The sequence below is a fragment of the Dermacentor silvarum genome, chromosome 1, assembly GCF_013339745.2.
Source record: "Dermacentor silvarum isolate Dsil-2018 chromosome 1, BIME_Dsil_1.4, whole genome shotgun sequence".
Classification (NCBI taxonomy): domain Eukaryota; kingdom Metazoa; phylum Arthropoda; class Arachnida; order Ixodida; family Ixodidae; genus Dermacentor; species Dermacentor silvarum.
Genome location: NC_051154.1, coordinates 139,739,278 through 139,754,215, shown reverse-complemented (window position 1 = coordinate 139,754,215; position 14,938 = coordinate 139,739,278). Strand labels below are relative to the sequence as shown.

The 14,938-nt window shown below is 49.0% G+C and overlaps 2 protein-coding genes across 4 annotated transcripts in view; both read left to right on the top strand.

Annotated features, from left to right (window-relative positions):
• Nucleotides 1–14,938, top strand: part of LOC119436134 (neuropeptide-like protein 31) — a 333,767-nt gene that overhangs the window by 157,847 nt on the left and 160,982 nt on the right. The window lies entirely within an intron of this gene.
• Nucleotides 1,267–7,115, top strand: LOC119436132 (uncharacterized). 2 transcript variants are annotated; one of them, XM_049660910.1, is made up of 3 exons: nt 1,267–1,302; nt 4,180–5,668; nt 5,807–7,115. In XM_049660910.1, exons 1-3 carry the CDS (start codon nt 1,279–1,281, stop codon nt 6,979–6,981), a joined length of 2,688 nt encoding a protein of 895 aa, XP_049516867.1. In that variant the 5' UTR covers nt 1,267–1,278; the 3' UTR covers nt 6,982–7,115. The 2 variants fall into 2 exon arrangements, with proteins under 2 accessions (XP_049516867.1, XP_037558823.2); XM_037702895.2 differs by having other exon boundaries at nt 4,180–7,115.

Sequence of the window (14,938 nt, the reverse complement as noted above, 5' to 3'; positions counted from 1 at the left end):
ATTGCGCAGTGTACATGCGCGCTCACTACTTTGTTGGTCAATATCCAGGGCAATATAAGTAAGTACACCGTTACAGCAGACCTGGGAGGATTATAAGCGATGAAAGCTTCGCTTTAAAACGGCATCATCAGTGCACTTTTACCCCGATATCGAGAGATTCATTTAATAAATGATAGTTAAACAAGCTGGTGCAGGTCCTATGGGGAGAATGCGGCACGTATAGTCAATGGGTTGTGCGTAAGTTAGCCCACAAATCCCTCAACTATACGTCCTTTGAAAGAAATCAACGGACTCCTACGGTCACACTTAAGACATTTTACACTAGCTTATAGCTAATGCTAAAAAGTGATATTTTAGAAGTGATAAAAAACTGCTTGCCTTCAATGACGATCTGCCGACGCGGTGCAGAAAGAGTTTGCGGGGCTGACTAAATTTTTCTGTAACGCCCTAGATAAGCCAACGTTAGAGTTTTGGTTAAACAGGTTCCAAAAAGGGGGCAACAAGCCAGGGCGTAGTGAGCGAACCTCCTTTCCTCACCACCCGACACCAGCGGATTTCCTGCGTACTTGCAGCAGAAGCATCGATCTTCGCGCGGCCCTGTCAGCTACTTAGATAAACACGTTCCCAGCTATGTTATTCACAGAAGCAAAATGAGAAGCGCGACTTTGCGAAAACAACTACAATGACACCGCAACCGTGCGAAGCGGCGCGCGCGTATTGCGATAATATTCACTCTACGGGCGCTCATTTGAACGTCGATCTAGGAAAGCCTAATCGGGCGGTCGGCGTTCTCTTATCCGCGCCATGCAAACGACTCCAAATGGTCTTTCTTTTTTTTTCCAATCGGCCGAAACCGAGCCTATGGGACAGAAAATTTGACTTCCGTCCACTCAAAATAGGAGCCGCCCATGAGTGCCGCGCGAGCGCCTTGAAACGGTGCTAAATAAAGACCTGCAGGAACGCTGCGGAGAACACAAAAGGAAGAAAACGAAAGAACAGTGGGGCCGGCGCTGTTCCCGCTGGCCGGGATAAGGCATCGCCGCTTTATCGTGGACGCGTTTGCTCACGCGAGAGTGTAGCCGCCGCGAGCTGCAAAGCGCAATGGCCGCAGTGCGCTCGGGAACCACTCGCGCGGGGAGTGGCGCCTCGCGGCGGGGCCTCCGCGCTTCCGTCCTTTCCTGAATCCGGAGGCGCCGCCTTTTCCGTCTCCCCCTGGCGTCATATATAAGGAGGCCGGAGAGAAATGCCGCACAGTGGATAAACAAATGCTCGCAAGCAATGAGCACCACCATGCGCCAACTCGTAAGTGCCTCTGGATTCCGCCTGCTCTCTTCCGACACTGCGCGACGGCCCGACGCGAAGATGGTGCCCCTGACTCCTCCGCGGCTTAGTCCATCCGCGGTGGAGCGCGCGCTCGGAAACGACGGGCTGAACAGACAAGCGGGGCGGCGCGGACAGAGGCCTTTGTCAAGGCCGCCCCACTTCAACTTCAGTCTCGTTTCCGTACTCGGCGTTCGAGTACGTGTCTTCGCGTGTCAAGGCAACCACTGCGTGCTATCTGGATACTCAAGGCTGTTGCTCGTCGCTGCTACTTTCGTCATTTGCTGACACCCCCATATCCAAATGTATTCTACGGCTCTGTTCAACGTGCTTAAGAGACCGCGCTATCTTACCACGCCCGTTAACGTTTTGCGGACTCTATTTTGCTCAGCCCGGTTACAGTCTTTGCCCGTGTATACAGATGCATTCGTATTGGAATGCAAGAGTAGGGTTTGAAACCTTGGGAAGTCAATTTTCAGTTTTTAGTGAGCTTTAACATCCCTCCACCACTTAATTCTATCATTTGAGCTTCTCTCGTATAAATAGTTACGGCTTACACCGGCTATTACGACAGCTGAGTACGAAGATGACCTCACTCTGTTTTATTCGTACTCAGCTTCCGAATAATCTATGTAAATCGCGTCATAGGAGCAGCCGTTCTTTCTTCCCTCTCTTCTAACATTACCATAGCCACTGCAAAAACACATATTAACATGAACGGGTTGTTTTAAAACTCGGTCTTCAAATTACGCGTACTTGAAAATGTTTTTGCCCACATGAAGAAATGGATGGAGCTATACGTTTCATTTTCGCTGCGCAATATGGCCAATTGTTGCCAACAGTTTTGTCATAGTGTATGTCGTAGTCCCGTGCAGGTGCTTGGTGGTATTTTCGTTTTGAAAAGACTTCGATTCAAAGGGCGCTGGTCTCAAACAATAGCACTAAAGAAATTAAAATATGGGGTTTTACGCGCCAAAACCACCTTCTGATTATGAGGCACGCCGTAGTGGGGGACTGATGCTTCACGTCAGCATTCACGTGCGAAACAGCGTTGGAATCCCCCACCTGCCGCTGTGGCTTAGTGGTTGAGGTGTTCTGCTGACGAGGACGCGGGTTCGATTATCGGCCGCGGTGGCGGAATGGATAAACGCCCGCTTACTGGAATTTATGCGCACGTGAAAGAACCTCAGGTGGTCAAAATACATCCGGAGCCCGTCACTACGACTTCCCTCATAACCCACTGTGCATTTTTGGGGACGTTAAAAACCATGGCCGGAAAACGTAACAATTCTATTCCGATGCTATTCTCTTTCGGTCTTGGTCAGTGGCTTGAGCGCCGCTTCGCCCACGCCATCACCGGGAGCGGCCGACCGTGAACGGTGGGTGATAAGAAAGTAAAAGAATCGAGCGAAAAGAATCCTTACATTGTACCAGCAAATAATGTGAATTTCCCGGCATTGACTGGTCGCATGGGCGTTAGCAATGTCGTAGTTTTATGAGCCAAGAGTAAGCAGGGCAAATGGTTAACGCACAATTCAGCGCAAGTGGCCTACCTAGGCTTAGTGATACGTAAATGTAAATTATGAACGGAAGGAACCATTGCTCGAATTTGGATAAAAACTAAAAATGGCGGCGTCAGAACCTGCAATATCTTAGTAAACTTGGGAAGGCCACGCTCACGGGTTGCCATGCCACTCTTGCATAGAATTTTTGTAGCCCATCTTAGTTATTAAGGTTACATTTCGAGTACAGGGCTGTGCCAACTTGGATGTAAATTACGAATTTAACTGAATTATATTGCTATAATGCATTTTCACGAGGCTTTAGACAGTTCTTAAAAAAAGTTACGTTGTCCAAGGATAATAGACAGTTTAGACAGATTTAGTTGAGCGTCCGCAACAGCTCTACGTATGCAGGAAACCCGTGGAGGCGACAGTGCGCATTCGTACTACGCAGGAGCACGCAGGGTCTCTTGGGTGCGCCCGCAGCTTTTCAAAAGCTGCGTTGTGTCCGCTGCAGGCTCTGCGGGCTTTGCGGGACGCTCTCGTGCGTTCTCGTGTGTCCACGAATGCGCAGTTTTCGATATGGCTCCGGCCTTGATTGCATTGTAATTCTCAAAACGCGTGACTCTGCGAGATTTTCGTGACAGATAGGCAAGTGTGGTTTGAATTGCTTATGGTTTGACTTCGTGGTGGCTGACATTGGATACACATTTTCAGAAGCTGGCATATGGCGGCGCTGAATAGCAAACTTAGGTGCCCGTCAGCAATCCAATTCTCAACTATTGCGTCCGGCGAACTATCGCCGTTTCGTGCACGCGCGCTTCGCTACGTACGCACGACCTCGCGCGCTGCGTACGTGGGTGGTTGCCGACGCCCAACTAAAACTCTCTATGGCCTTTTCGTGCATGAATTACCTTTGCATGAATTAATTTTTAGCATGTTTAGTTTTGCACTTTTTGTGGCCGGTAGCATGACCGGTTCAGTTTTATGTTGACCGATGCAGCACGATTTCTTCACTAGTATTTCTCTTTGTCGAACGTATACTAACGCCATTTGCAAATGCTTCAAGAAGCTTCAAGAAATTGTCAGTGTATATTATTTCACAAGCAAGTAAGAGGCAGGAACCTCGTGCCAAAAACACTTATGTGTGATGCAGGTTACGTAAAATACTGTTCTTTCATAAACGGGCACATATGGATAGCGATATAGTTATTATCCTTTTAACTTAAAAGAAGATTAGAAAAAAAAGCATCAGCCAAACGAAGCCAGGATGCACGCGGTTAAAATAGTAGATCTGATACAATCAGCTAAAACATGCCGAGTCCATTCTTGTCTTCAATCCAAATTCTACACGCAGGTTTCTGGCCTTGTACTGGTCATCATCTGTAGTGGCGTCAAAGCTGGCGACGTCCATGGAGGGCTGCCTGACGTGCCCCAAGGACTGGATGGAATGGGAGGACTGGACATGCATTTCGGAGCCATGGGAGGAGCGGGAGACCCAGGACCAATGGGAGAGTTAGGACCACATGGCGGCCCCTATGACGGCGCAGGCCCGGGTGGCCCTCCTGGTGTTCTCGATAACCGAGGCTACGGGGAGCCCGAGGCCGGACCCGGTGGCGGCTATGGTGGCTTTGATGGCCCAGGCGGACCAGACCAAGGTCCAGGTCCCGACGTCGGCATGGAACAAGGCGGCCCTGATCATGCTGGGCCTAGTGGCATCGGCGGGCTCAACAGTGCCGCTAGCCACGAAGGACCCTATGGGTTCGGAGGCCTAGGTGGGCTCGGAAGCCACGGTGGCTTGGGCTTCCTCGGTGGCTTGGGCGGCGCCGGTGGCTTCGATGGTTTTGGTGGCCTAGGTGGCCATCGCGGCACTATCGGCCAAGGTGGACTCGGAGGCGAGCACGGCGCGCACCTTGGTGCTGGTGGAATTGGTGGACATGGTGGGGAACTTGGTGGTTTCGCTAGTCAGGGTCAATTTGGACAAAATGGATACAGTGGAAATGGTTTGCTTGGAGTTAGAGGTATGGGTGGTATGGGTGGTTTCGTTGGCCTTGAAAAACAAGGCATGTCTTTTGGAGCCGGAGGGCCCTCGGAAGGACGGGATTCATTTGCTGGTGGAAATGGGGTCAATGGACTCGACTCGAGAGGAGGTGCAAACGGTGGTTCCGCTGGTGGAAACAGTGGCTATGGCGGAATTGACACTAAAGGTGGTGCAGCAGGTGGACAAAGGGACGGAGGTCAAGGAGGTGCGTATGGAAGCCAAGAATACAGGGGAGGTGGAGGCGGTGGTTACAGTGGCACTACCGGTCTTGCTAACGAAGGCGGCGGGCTCGGAGGAGGCTACGGAGGTGATGGACTCAAAGCCGGTGGAGTTGGCGGCTACGGTGGACTTCGTGGCTACGGGGGAGAGCGCGGAGCTTTAACAGGAGGCTACGGAGACCAACGTGTAAAAGGTGGAGCTGGGGGTTTCGGTGGCCAAGGTGGATATAATGGCGGCGATGGAGGATTTGGACAGGGATACGGAAGCCAAGGATCCAAGGCAGGTGCAAGTGGCGGCTTCGGTGGAACTGGTGGATATGCCAGTGGAGGAGGAAATAATGGTGGCGGCTATGGGGGGCCTGGTGCATATGCTGGAGGAAGCGGAGGAGGAGGAGGTGGAGGAGATGGAGGAGGCGGAGGCCTTGGTGGTGGCTACGGCGGTTCTGGTGGATATGCCGGAGGTGGAGGAGCCGGGGGCCTTGGCGGCGGCTACGGCGGTTCTGGTGGATTTGCCGGAGGAGGTGGAGGAGGCGGAAGCGGAGGCATTGGTGGTAGCTACGGTGGTTCTGGTGGATTTGCCGGAGTAGGTGGAGGAGCCGGAGGCATTGGTGGTAGCTATGGCGGTTCTGGTGGATATGCCGGAGGTGGAGGAGCCGGAGGCCTTGGCGGCGGCTACAGCGGTTCTGGTGGATTTGCCGGAGGACGTGGAGGAGGTGGAAGCGCAGGCCTTGGTGGCGATTATGGTGGTTCTGGCGGATATGCTGGAGGAGGAGGTCTTGGCGGCGGCTACGGCGGATCTGGTGGATATGCCGGAGGAGGTGGAGGAGCAGGAGGCGGTGGCCTTGGTGGCGGTTATGGCAGTTCTGGTGGGTATGCCGGAGGAGGTGGAGGAGGAGGCAGCGGATACGCAGGGCCTGGTGGATATGCGGGAGAAGGGGGAGGCGAAGGTCTTGGCGGTGGCTACGGTGGTCAAGATCTCAAAGGAGGTGGAGATAGTGGTTACCGAGGATCTGCTATGCTATCATACCAATATGGAGGGCTTGGAGGGGGTTACGTTTCAAGTACTGGCACGAATGGAAAAGGTGCTGCATTTGGTAGGTCTGGCGGTGGTGGTGGAAGCAAGGGAGAAGGCGGTAGTGGTCGAAAAGGCCGCAGCTTCGATAACTCTGGAAAAAAGGACAGCAAGGGAGGCAAGAGTCAGAACGACGCTAAAGAAGATGACGTAAGCGGTGACGTTAGCGGGCTCACAGAAGCAGAGATAAAGCTCAGGCAAGCGCAAATAATACGCCTTGCCCGATTTACAGCACTTCAAGCGACCGCGCGGATGTCCGAAGAACTTGGACAAGGCGTCGTTTTCCTGCCAGCTGTTGCAGCAAGCACCGCTGGCGTAGGAGACCTAGGCTCAAGCGCTGTGGGTATGAATGGCGCCGGAGTTGGCCTCGCAGGACTCGGCCTTTCTGGCGTTGGAGATTTCGGTGCAGGCGCAAGTCTTGGTGCTGCGGGTTTTGGTCTCGGTGCCGAAGGCGCGGCTTTTAACGGAGGTGTCGGCCACAATGGTGGAGCAGCGGGTGTCGTCGCCACTCTGCCTGTTCCTGTATCGGTGGCTGTGGAGAAGGGAGAATTCGCCAAGGAGGAGGCCTTGCAGGACCCGTACCATTATTACAAGTTCATGGACAGCATGCCCACGGCAAAGCACGTCACATACCCGGTCCTAAATCTCCATCACAACTTCGGGCCAGGCGTATCGGTCAGCCATTCGGTGAAGCATGTTGGCAACGGTTTTGTGTATGGCCATCCCCACAACAATGTCCAAGGTGTCGGTGTTGGTCTAGGCATTAGGATTCCAATTTTGGGACTGGGTGTAGAGTACTCCAAAAAGATCAAGCGGCTTCATCATTAGCGAACACTCTAGATAGGTTCAATGAACTCCTTGTACATGACATCGTCCTAAGCTCATTTTGCATCAAAATAAATCGCATTCGCAGCTTTAATAAAACTGTCTATCATACATAATAAAAACTTCTAAACTCGAAAGATTGCCAACATTCATTTCACTCTAGAATAACGCCTTCACATATACCCCGGCAAGTCATCAGTCTCTGTTAATTGGGGCCACCTATAGTGGCTGTACACCCCCCCCCCCCCCCGTGCCCTTATTCGTTCATACATGCTATTCACAAAAATGCGCGTGTAGTAAGCGGCGCTGAACCAAGGACTACCATTTTTGCTAGTTATGCTGCTGCAAACTGATTCGCTAGAACACCGAGAGTTGCGAGTGAAGGCAAGAGTGTCACTTTGAATTCATACGGTGATGCTCCACATAATGGTACTACAAATAAATAAGCCTTTATCGGAATCCTCTTGCACACATTTATGAAGCATCTAGATCATTAGTGGTCGCCGGTATACATGCCCATTCTGGACATGAAATGTTTCTCCGTCGTTCCACTCACTGCTCTCTCGGACGAATCATGGGTGTTTCGATGTAAAGGTATGTGCGCACTGACTCGGCATATTATTGGCGTATGAAAGTGTAGCGAAACAAATAGGCAAGAGAATTCGGCATGTTGAAGTTAAAGTTGAAATTTATTTGAATCATCACAATGCGGGAATGCTCGGGCAAAAAGTGAAAATCAATTCACTTGAGAAGCGCATCGCGTACTGAACTAGTATGCAGTTTACAATGTCAAAGGCTTTCCATACTCGGCGCGAGTTGGGTAGTGCTAAATTCCGATCTATATAAACGAATGATATGTTCGCATAATGAAGTTCTGCAGAAATGAACCTTAAACCACAAAAGCGGAATCTTCTGCTGACTGCTTTTGAATGAAGAGCTGCAGAGCGTGCAGCTCTTCATATACACAGCACCTTTGTGCTTATGTCACAAACCAGAGCAACACCATTTTATTGGTATTTTACAGCGTGTTTCAGCCTTCCGAAATTGCGATGGCCTCGTTGAGATGTTGACCTCATGAATGTGCATGCAGTCGTCTATGTTCTTACATGAATGTAGAGGAATGAATTGAGAATACATTAAGTACGGAGCTATCTCTTTGGATCGTAACGGATAAGAAGGTCGGGCATCGTGTGCTTCCGTTCGTGCCACTCATTGATCAGGTGCTTCATGAAGTTGCTCCTGGTCCGTTAAAAACAGGTGTTATGAGTTAGCGCGAATTAGCTGATGGTTGGTCTTCGGCGAGCTCACAGCAGGTAATATGTACGCAGCCTACAGCGCAAGAGCGCCGCATTCCGAGCACTTTTGTACTAACTACCAGCGGCCTCTGATAATGGTGCATCCAAGCGGCAAGGACCGGTGCTACCAGTCACATGAAGAGTGGGCCGCACCTTATACGGCTCGCGGAGACATCCACACACTGGGCTAAAACAGGTGACAGAGCAATACAGACTGAGCGACAGCACTCTGCGAAGTATGCATGTGCTCTTTGCTTCGGCTTGTTGAAGGCAACAAGGACGACTTGGTTGATTGCACTCTTTTAAAAAACGGCTGTAGTTACTCTGAAGGCCCGGGGTCCGCTGGAAGTGAAATAGGCGCCAGCCTTTGTAGCTCATCTGGTTTGCAGACGCACCGCGGTCCCGCCGTGGGCCCTGCAAACCAGACGAGGGACACACGACAGACCTGGTCATGCCGATCGATCACGTGACAGCAGCAATGTGTCTGGCCGTACTGCAGGTACCGTCCACACGATGCACCGAAAGAGCCGCTCTTTCAACAGAGTAGGCGCACCAACAAGAGCCAACGCTGCAAAAATGAACACAACAGTTCCTAAAGATGAAAATGACTTTAATGCTGCACCGGTTGCGCGTGGTATTTGGAGACATAATGACGACTACCCGAATAGCAAAGATATTTCAGACAAGAATATTTGTTGAAATTTGTCATACTGTTTTCTTATTGTCATTTAAAACTGTTGAATAAAATCATATTTAGCGTCAATTATTGAATGAATTTGGCTTCGATGACGGCTGTATGCTCGGATTATATAGTGCCTGTTTATGTTGAGTCGTGCTCCCACAATAGCGTCCTTTAGCGAGCGTTTAGCATTTTGTGGCTGTTTGTTGGTCTCCCTCTTGGTGACGCTCCTCATACATAGCAGCGTAGCAGGTTTATATTGAGAATAAGGACGCCACATTGTTTGTGGCGTAGCCGCAGAAGTTCACAGCGTTTGGTCGCACCGGCCTTGTGGGGAGAAGGAAATCCATTACTTAGGAGGGACACCAGATGACATCCTACACAGAAGACTTGGCTTCTGACTCCGCCACTCGAATTATAAGCGGCTCCGCAATGGTCATTATTAGCTTTTCAAGGTTCTCATTCCTGATGGCCTCCACATGCCGGAGAAACTCAACCGCCTGAATGGCGTCTTACCACTGGCAGCTCTAATTTTTCTTTGTCACAGAAGATAATTGGCTATCAACTGTTGTCTAATGCCTCAAAAAAGTATTCGGCGACGTTTAAGAAGGTGGCAGTCTCCAGGTTTCTGAATTGCATGTAACGCGACTATGACAGTGTGCGGCTTGATCCCCCGTGTTAGACTGGAAGCTGATACGCTAGAATAAATGTGCTATATAGGTGACAGAGGGGTTAGAGAAGGCGAAGCTGAGCGCTTAGATAGATAAAGTGAAAATATGATTATTCCTATCGATACAAAGCGTGTCCTCCATTACATCACGCTACCCGTATCTTCCCTTCTAGCACAGAGAAAGCCCTGTTGACACTCTTGACGTCTCGTCACCGCAGTCTGGCAGTTTCTCGATGCACGCGATAAAAAGCACCATCGATGCGCCACGCTTATATACTATAATTTTTTAGACTTATGGTGCACGTGAAATGTAAGCCCCGAGAACTCGCAAAAAGCCATTTTTAGGCTCACACAAAAAGGAAAAAATGTGCCGAATTTCCAGACCCGTGTTGCCAATTAGAAATTTTGAAAATCGCTAATCAAGACCCGAAAGAACTCTAAAACCCGCGTTAAATTAAAACAATCCAAAACGCGCTAAAAACCCGCTAAATGCAGGCAACACTCAGAATCATGTTCAAATGCAGGGCGCTCATTTTTATATTTTGCGGAATTTTTAGAAATCGCCTGTGGCAGGTAGCATAATTCCTATCATTGAGCTGGGTTATTCAATGAGGCGGACATTAGTACCACGAGAAATCGACACACATATTCAACTACTTAAGAAAAAATTGGAGGACGCTTAAGCTTCGCCTTTAAGAGTGGAACGCGATAGCGTTATCGGGCCCCGTTCGCATCGCATTTTTTTTCACTGCAGTAGGCTTCCCTGTAACACAGAATGTAGGAAAGTCAGCTTACAAAGACGAAGCTTACACCGATCTCCTTAAAGTCGGCTTCACTTTTAAACAGAAATGCATTGCTGGGAAGACGTTTTTACGGGGGCAATATAAGTCGTCGTATACGAAAATATGAAGGCCCCTAGGATCTTTATTTATTAGTTTATTATTTGTTTGCTATTGCCCCGGCGCGCGCGCGTGCCCAAAACGCATTAGGCAGGCCAAGTCCCAATTTGACCTGCCAAGGATACGAGTGCCATCTGGATAAGATTTTCGCAAGTAGCCTACCCGAGCGCGCCGCTGTTGTTAATGTAGAAATGCTGGAAAAGGGGTTTGTGTTAAATTTCCTCGTAACAGAATTATTTTTCTCATACATTCAAATTACAGGCTGACGCCACCATGCCTGTAGGTTGTGTTTAAGTCGTACTTTGCCATTTTTCTGCTGGATTTCACTTTGAGAAATTCATTTTTTTTTTTCACTAACACCTTGCACCACGCAGAGGGCCGCGTCGGGGTGGTTCGGGATGATTTTTTCCGCCACGAACGCCGACATCCACGCCGACACCGGCGCCGACGCCGGATTTGCTGCGACACGGGGCTCTGAACGCTATCCCATTAAAATTCACTTTTATCGTATTATAATAGTTAATCAGTTTACGACACATATTGCAATTTACGAATCGTAGCCGGTGAGCTTGTCAGGCGTATCCACTTGGAATAAACTTCCAGAGTGACACCAGTTTGGAGATCTGCGCCATCAAACTCGCCGTAAAAATGAACTGTTGTTCCGCTTACTTTTTTTACCAAAATGCTGTTTTATACATTGAAGCACAAAAGTAACTGGAACGCCCATGTATTTCGTCCCACACTTTGGGAAATAATATCTCGAAACTGGTGTCATCCTGGAAATACATTTAAGTGGATGCGCATCGTCTTGCAAGCTCACCTGCTACAATTGGTAAATTGCAATTTGTGTCGTAAATTAATTAACTAAGAAGTTCGTTAGTCAATTTTTGTTAATTATTTGAATATGTATTTCGATTTCTCGTGCTACTAATTTCCGCCTCTTCGAATAACCCAGCTCAACGATAAGAATTATGCTACCTGCCAAAGGCGATTTAAAAAATATTCCGTAAAGATTAATTTTGAATAACCGGTATGTTTTTATTGCGCTTACATAAAACACAGTTGAAAAAAAGCTACACTGGACAGACAAGTCTGTTTCTTCCCGTCCATAATTGAATGAATTATATAAATTATCAATATTATTATATTATTATATTATTAAGCGCTTTCTTGGGCGACAGTGAAGTGCGGTACGTATTGCGAAACGAAAAAAAAAAAAAACATGCCTCAGTGACCTGCAATAATTGGCCGGAAAACAGCTTGTACTACTGGGTAGTGAATAAAATTACAGCAGAAGTATGCTCTGTTTCATCTTCGTATTGTCGCGCGTCCTCTGTGTGTATTTGTTCGCTGGTGTGCCTGGGTCTAGAATCGGTGCCATCGCTGACCCCGCAGACCTCCACCGTGCCGATCGTGCAAACAACGTGCTCGGGCAGCGGGTAGCTGAAGCAGCATGTATCATTTCTTCGGTGACCAACTCGCACAGTAAGGATGGTATTTGTCATCTCAGTAGACGTTCTGTTGTTTAACTTGGATTTAGTCACGTTGAGCTGGCTGAAAACACGCTCAGTTCTCTCTCACGTCGAAAAGGGGTTGGATAAGCTACAGGTTTAAGCAACGCAAAGCACTAATTATTGTAAAAAAAAATCAGTCTTGGTATACCGTCCAAAGAGAAGCCAACGTTACATGAAAACCGCTAAAAAACCTGCCGCCCGCAAGAGAACAAATTTTACCGAGAGGCAGTGCACAATACCGCATAATTTCGCGGGGAAACACTAAATTGACAACACTGTTCCAAACCATCGCCTTTGCTGGTTTCATGGATGCGTGGTCCGCCGCCAAGGCCTGGCCAGCAAGCACGAACTCAACATTTCCCGCCTGCGTTGTTTCTCAGCATTTCGCGCTTTGCACATCGGGCCACAGGGAATCTCATTACATGTTATCTGGTTCGAAATGAGTGATGAAAATCCAAATATATTTGCTATACGTTTAGTGCCTCTGGAAAGAGAGTCGCTGCGGACGTCCCTCTCTGTTGAGTCAGCATTGCGCGACGCGTCAGCACTTTCCCTCTTTAGATTACGCATTTGCTGTACGTACCAGACAGAAATCTCCTGCATAGGTCACGAAGCTTTTTTTTTTAATTATTCAAGGCCTTCTTAAAAACGGCCAAGTCATGCGTTCTGCTTGAATCGTCAGCGGATAACGTGACCTGTGCAAGCTCCGCAAACACAAACGAAACAAAAATGCGCCAGCACAGTAGTTGCAACGCAGGTCTGCGCGATGGCAGTCTAAGCAGTTTTACGTGGGGTGATCTCCGGGTTGCAGACGCCGTCATAAGTTAAACGCAGCTTGGTGAGTTGCTGGATCTTATTTATTTATTTATTTATTTATTTATTTATTTATTTATTTATTTATTTATTTATTTATTTATTTATTTATTTACGCCGAATGTACATTTCTTAATGTTCTAAATTACAACATCCGTAAACAACAATATACAGTACACAACAAGGCATTTCGCGACCAGAGAATAGGAGGCAAAAGGTGTCTTTATGCTGCCTGACTAGGCCTCACAGCCAAACAGAACACACAGCACTGCATGGAGATTACACTGCAATCTGAAACATTGATTGTGTAACCCATAGTAGCTAGCATAACACACAAACTAAAACAGGATGCAGAAATAGCGAGCAGTCTACACGGAATACAACAAAACGGCAAGCAATCAAATTGAGTTTGATAGAAATATTTAAATAACACGAAATACAATAACAGCAACCGCGCATATAATAAAGAAAAGTTATTCAGCCTTGACTCTCCCGGCGAACACGTCTTACCGTGCCCTTTAAACGGGAACGATTTTAATGCAATACCTACTAATTGTGTATAGGTTAGAGCACTGCACGGGCTCGGGCTTACCCGAAAGCCCGGGCCCGGCCCGGCCCGTGGGCCGGGCCGGGCCGGGTAGAGGAGTTTTTTCACGGGCTCGGGCCGGGCTCGGGCACGGCGTGTGCTTTTTGACCCGGGCCCGGGCCGGGCTCGGTTTTTTTTTTTTTTTTTTTTTTTTGACGCGGGCCCGGGCCGGGCTCGGGCTTTCTGCGAGGTATTCTCGGGCTTCTCAACTCTGGAAAACATGTATTTTTCGGTCTCGGGCCGGGTTCGGGCCGGTTTCGAGTCGGGCTCGGGCCGGGCTCGGGCTTAAGGTAAAGGGGTGGCGGGCCGGGCCGGGTGGGTAACGTAGATTATTTCCGGGCCCGGGCCGGGCCCGGGTCTCGCCATAGAAGTTTTGATCGGGCTTGGGCGGGCCGCCCAATGTAAAAACAGGCCCGGGCCGGGCCCGGGCCGCAAAAATCGGCCCGTGCAGTGCTCTAGTATAGGTATTTAAAGGTTGAGGTATCGAGAAGGGGGGTCTGCTCGCGTAGTCTGCATACCTTTGCGAGCTTGAGCAGCAACTGAGTTAAGAAATAAAGGTGTCATTGGAGTTTCAGTTTCCTTTTCACCAGACGCATTCAAACCAGGCACAAGTACGTGCCTAAGCTGAGATCGAAAACAATTCAAGTGATTACCTGCTTGAACCGGATGTCGCCTTATTTACTGGCATTAACCCAGGTCTATTGGCGCTCTCCTTGGTACGCTGAGCAGTAACCACACAAAAAAGGGCTTTCTGTGGAGTGCAGCTGCAGAGCGACCAACATGGTAAGCTGTATTTGTCAATCGCTGCCGGGGTGCAGCACACGATCAAGAGAGATTCAATACGGAAGAGCTCGCAACTTACCCTGAAAACAATAACAGATAACGATAATAAACAACAAACTTCAGCAATTTATCTTGCCCTAAACTCATTTATTGCGACCGCAACAGGTTCTCACAGCGCACGCGGCCTTCTTCTTCTTCATCAAAAAAAAAAAAAACTCATTTTCGTTGCGGACAAAGTCGTATTCGCGCGTCTGCTGCGTGTCAGGAAAGGGACGGCCCAAAATCGGCGCGGGAATGGAACACATACCACAAGGACGGGCACGTATGTGTTCTTTGCCCGCGTATATTTTACGGCGTTGATTTCTTGAAGTATGACACAACCAACAAGCTGAAACCAAGATTCTGTCTGCCGTGTCCTCAGAGATAGATGCGCAGGCTCCAACACTCTCAGAGTCCGCGAGGCGCACAGAATTCCGCACGAACTGCCAAGCACGAATCTCATGCAATAGCTCAGCGGTTAGAGCTTCCGGCTACTAAATGCACATCGTGCCAGGGACATGAATTCGATCACCAGTGGCGGGGGCGGGAAAGGGTTTTATATGTGCAGCATTCGTGTGATAATGCGAAGCATTCACAAGTGGCGCTGAGCCGTGCTCCCTCAAGGGCTGCAGAAGATAGCGCCAACCTTCCTTTCTCACAACGAACCACTTAGTAGTAGCAT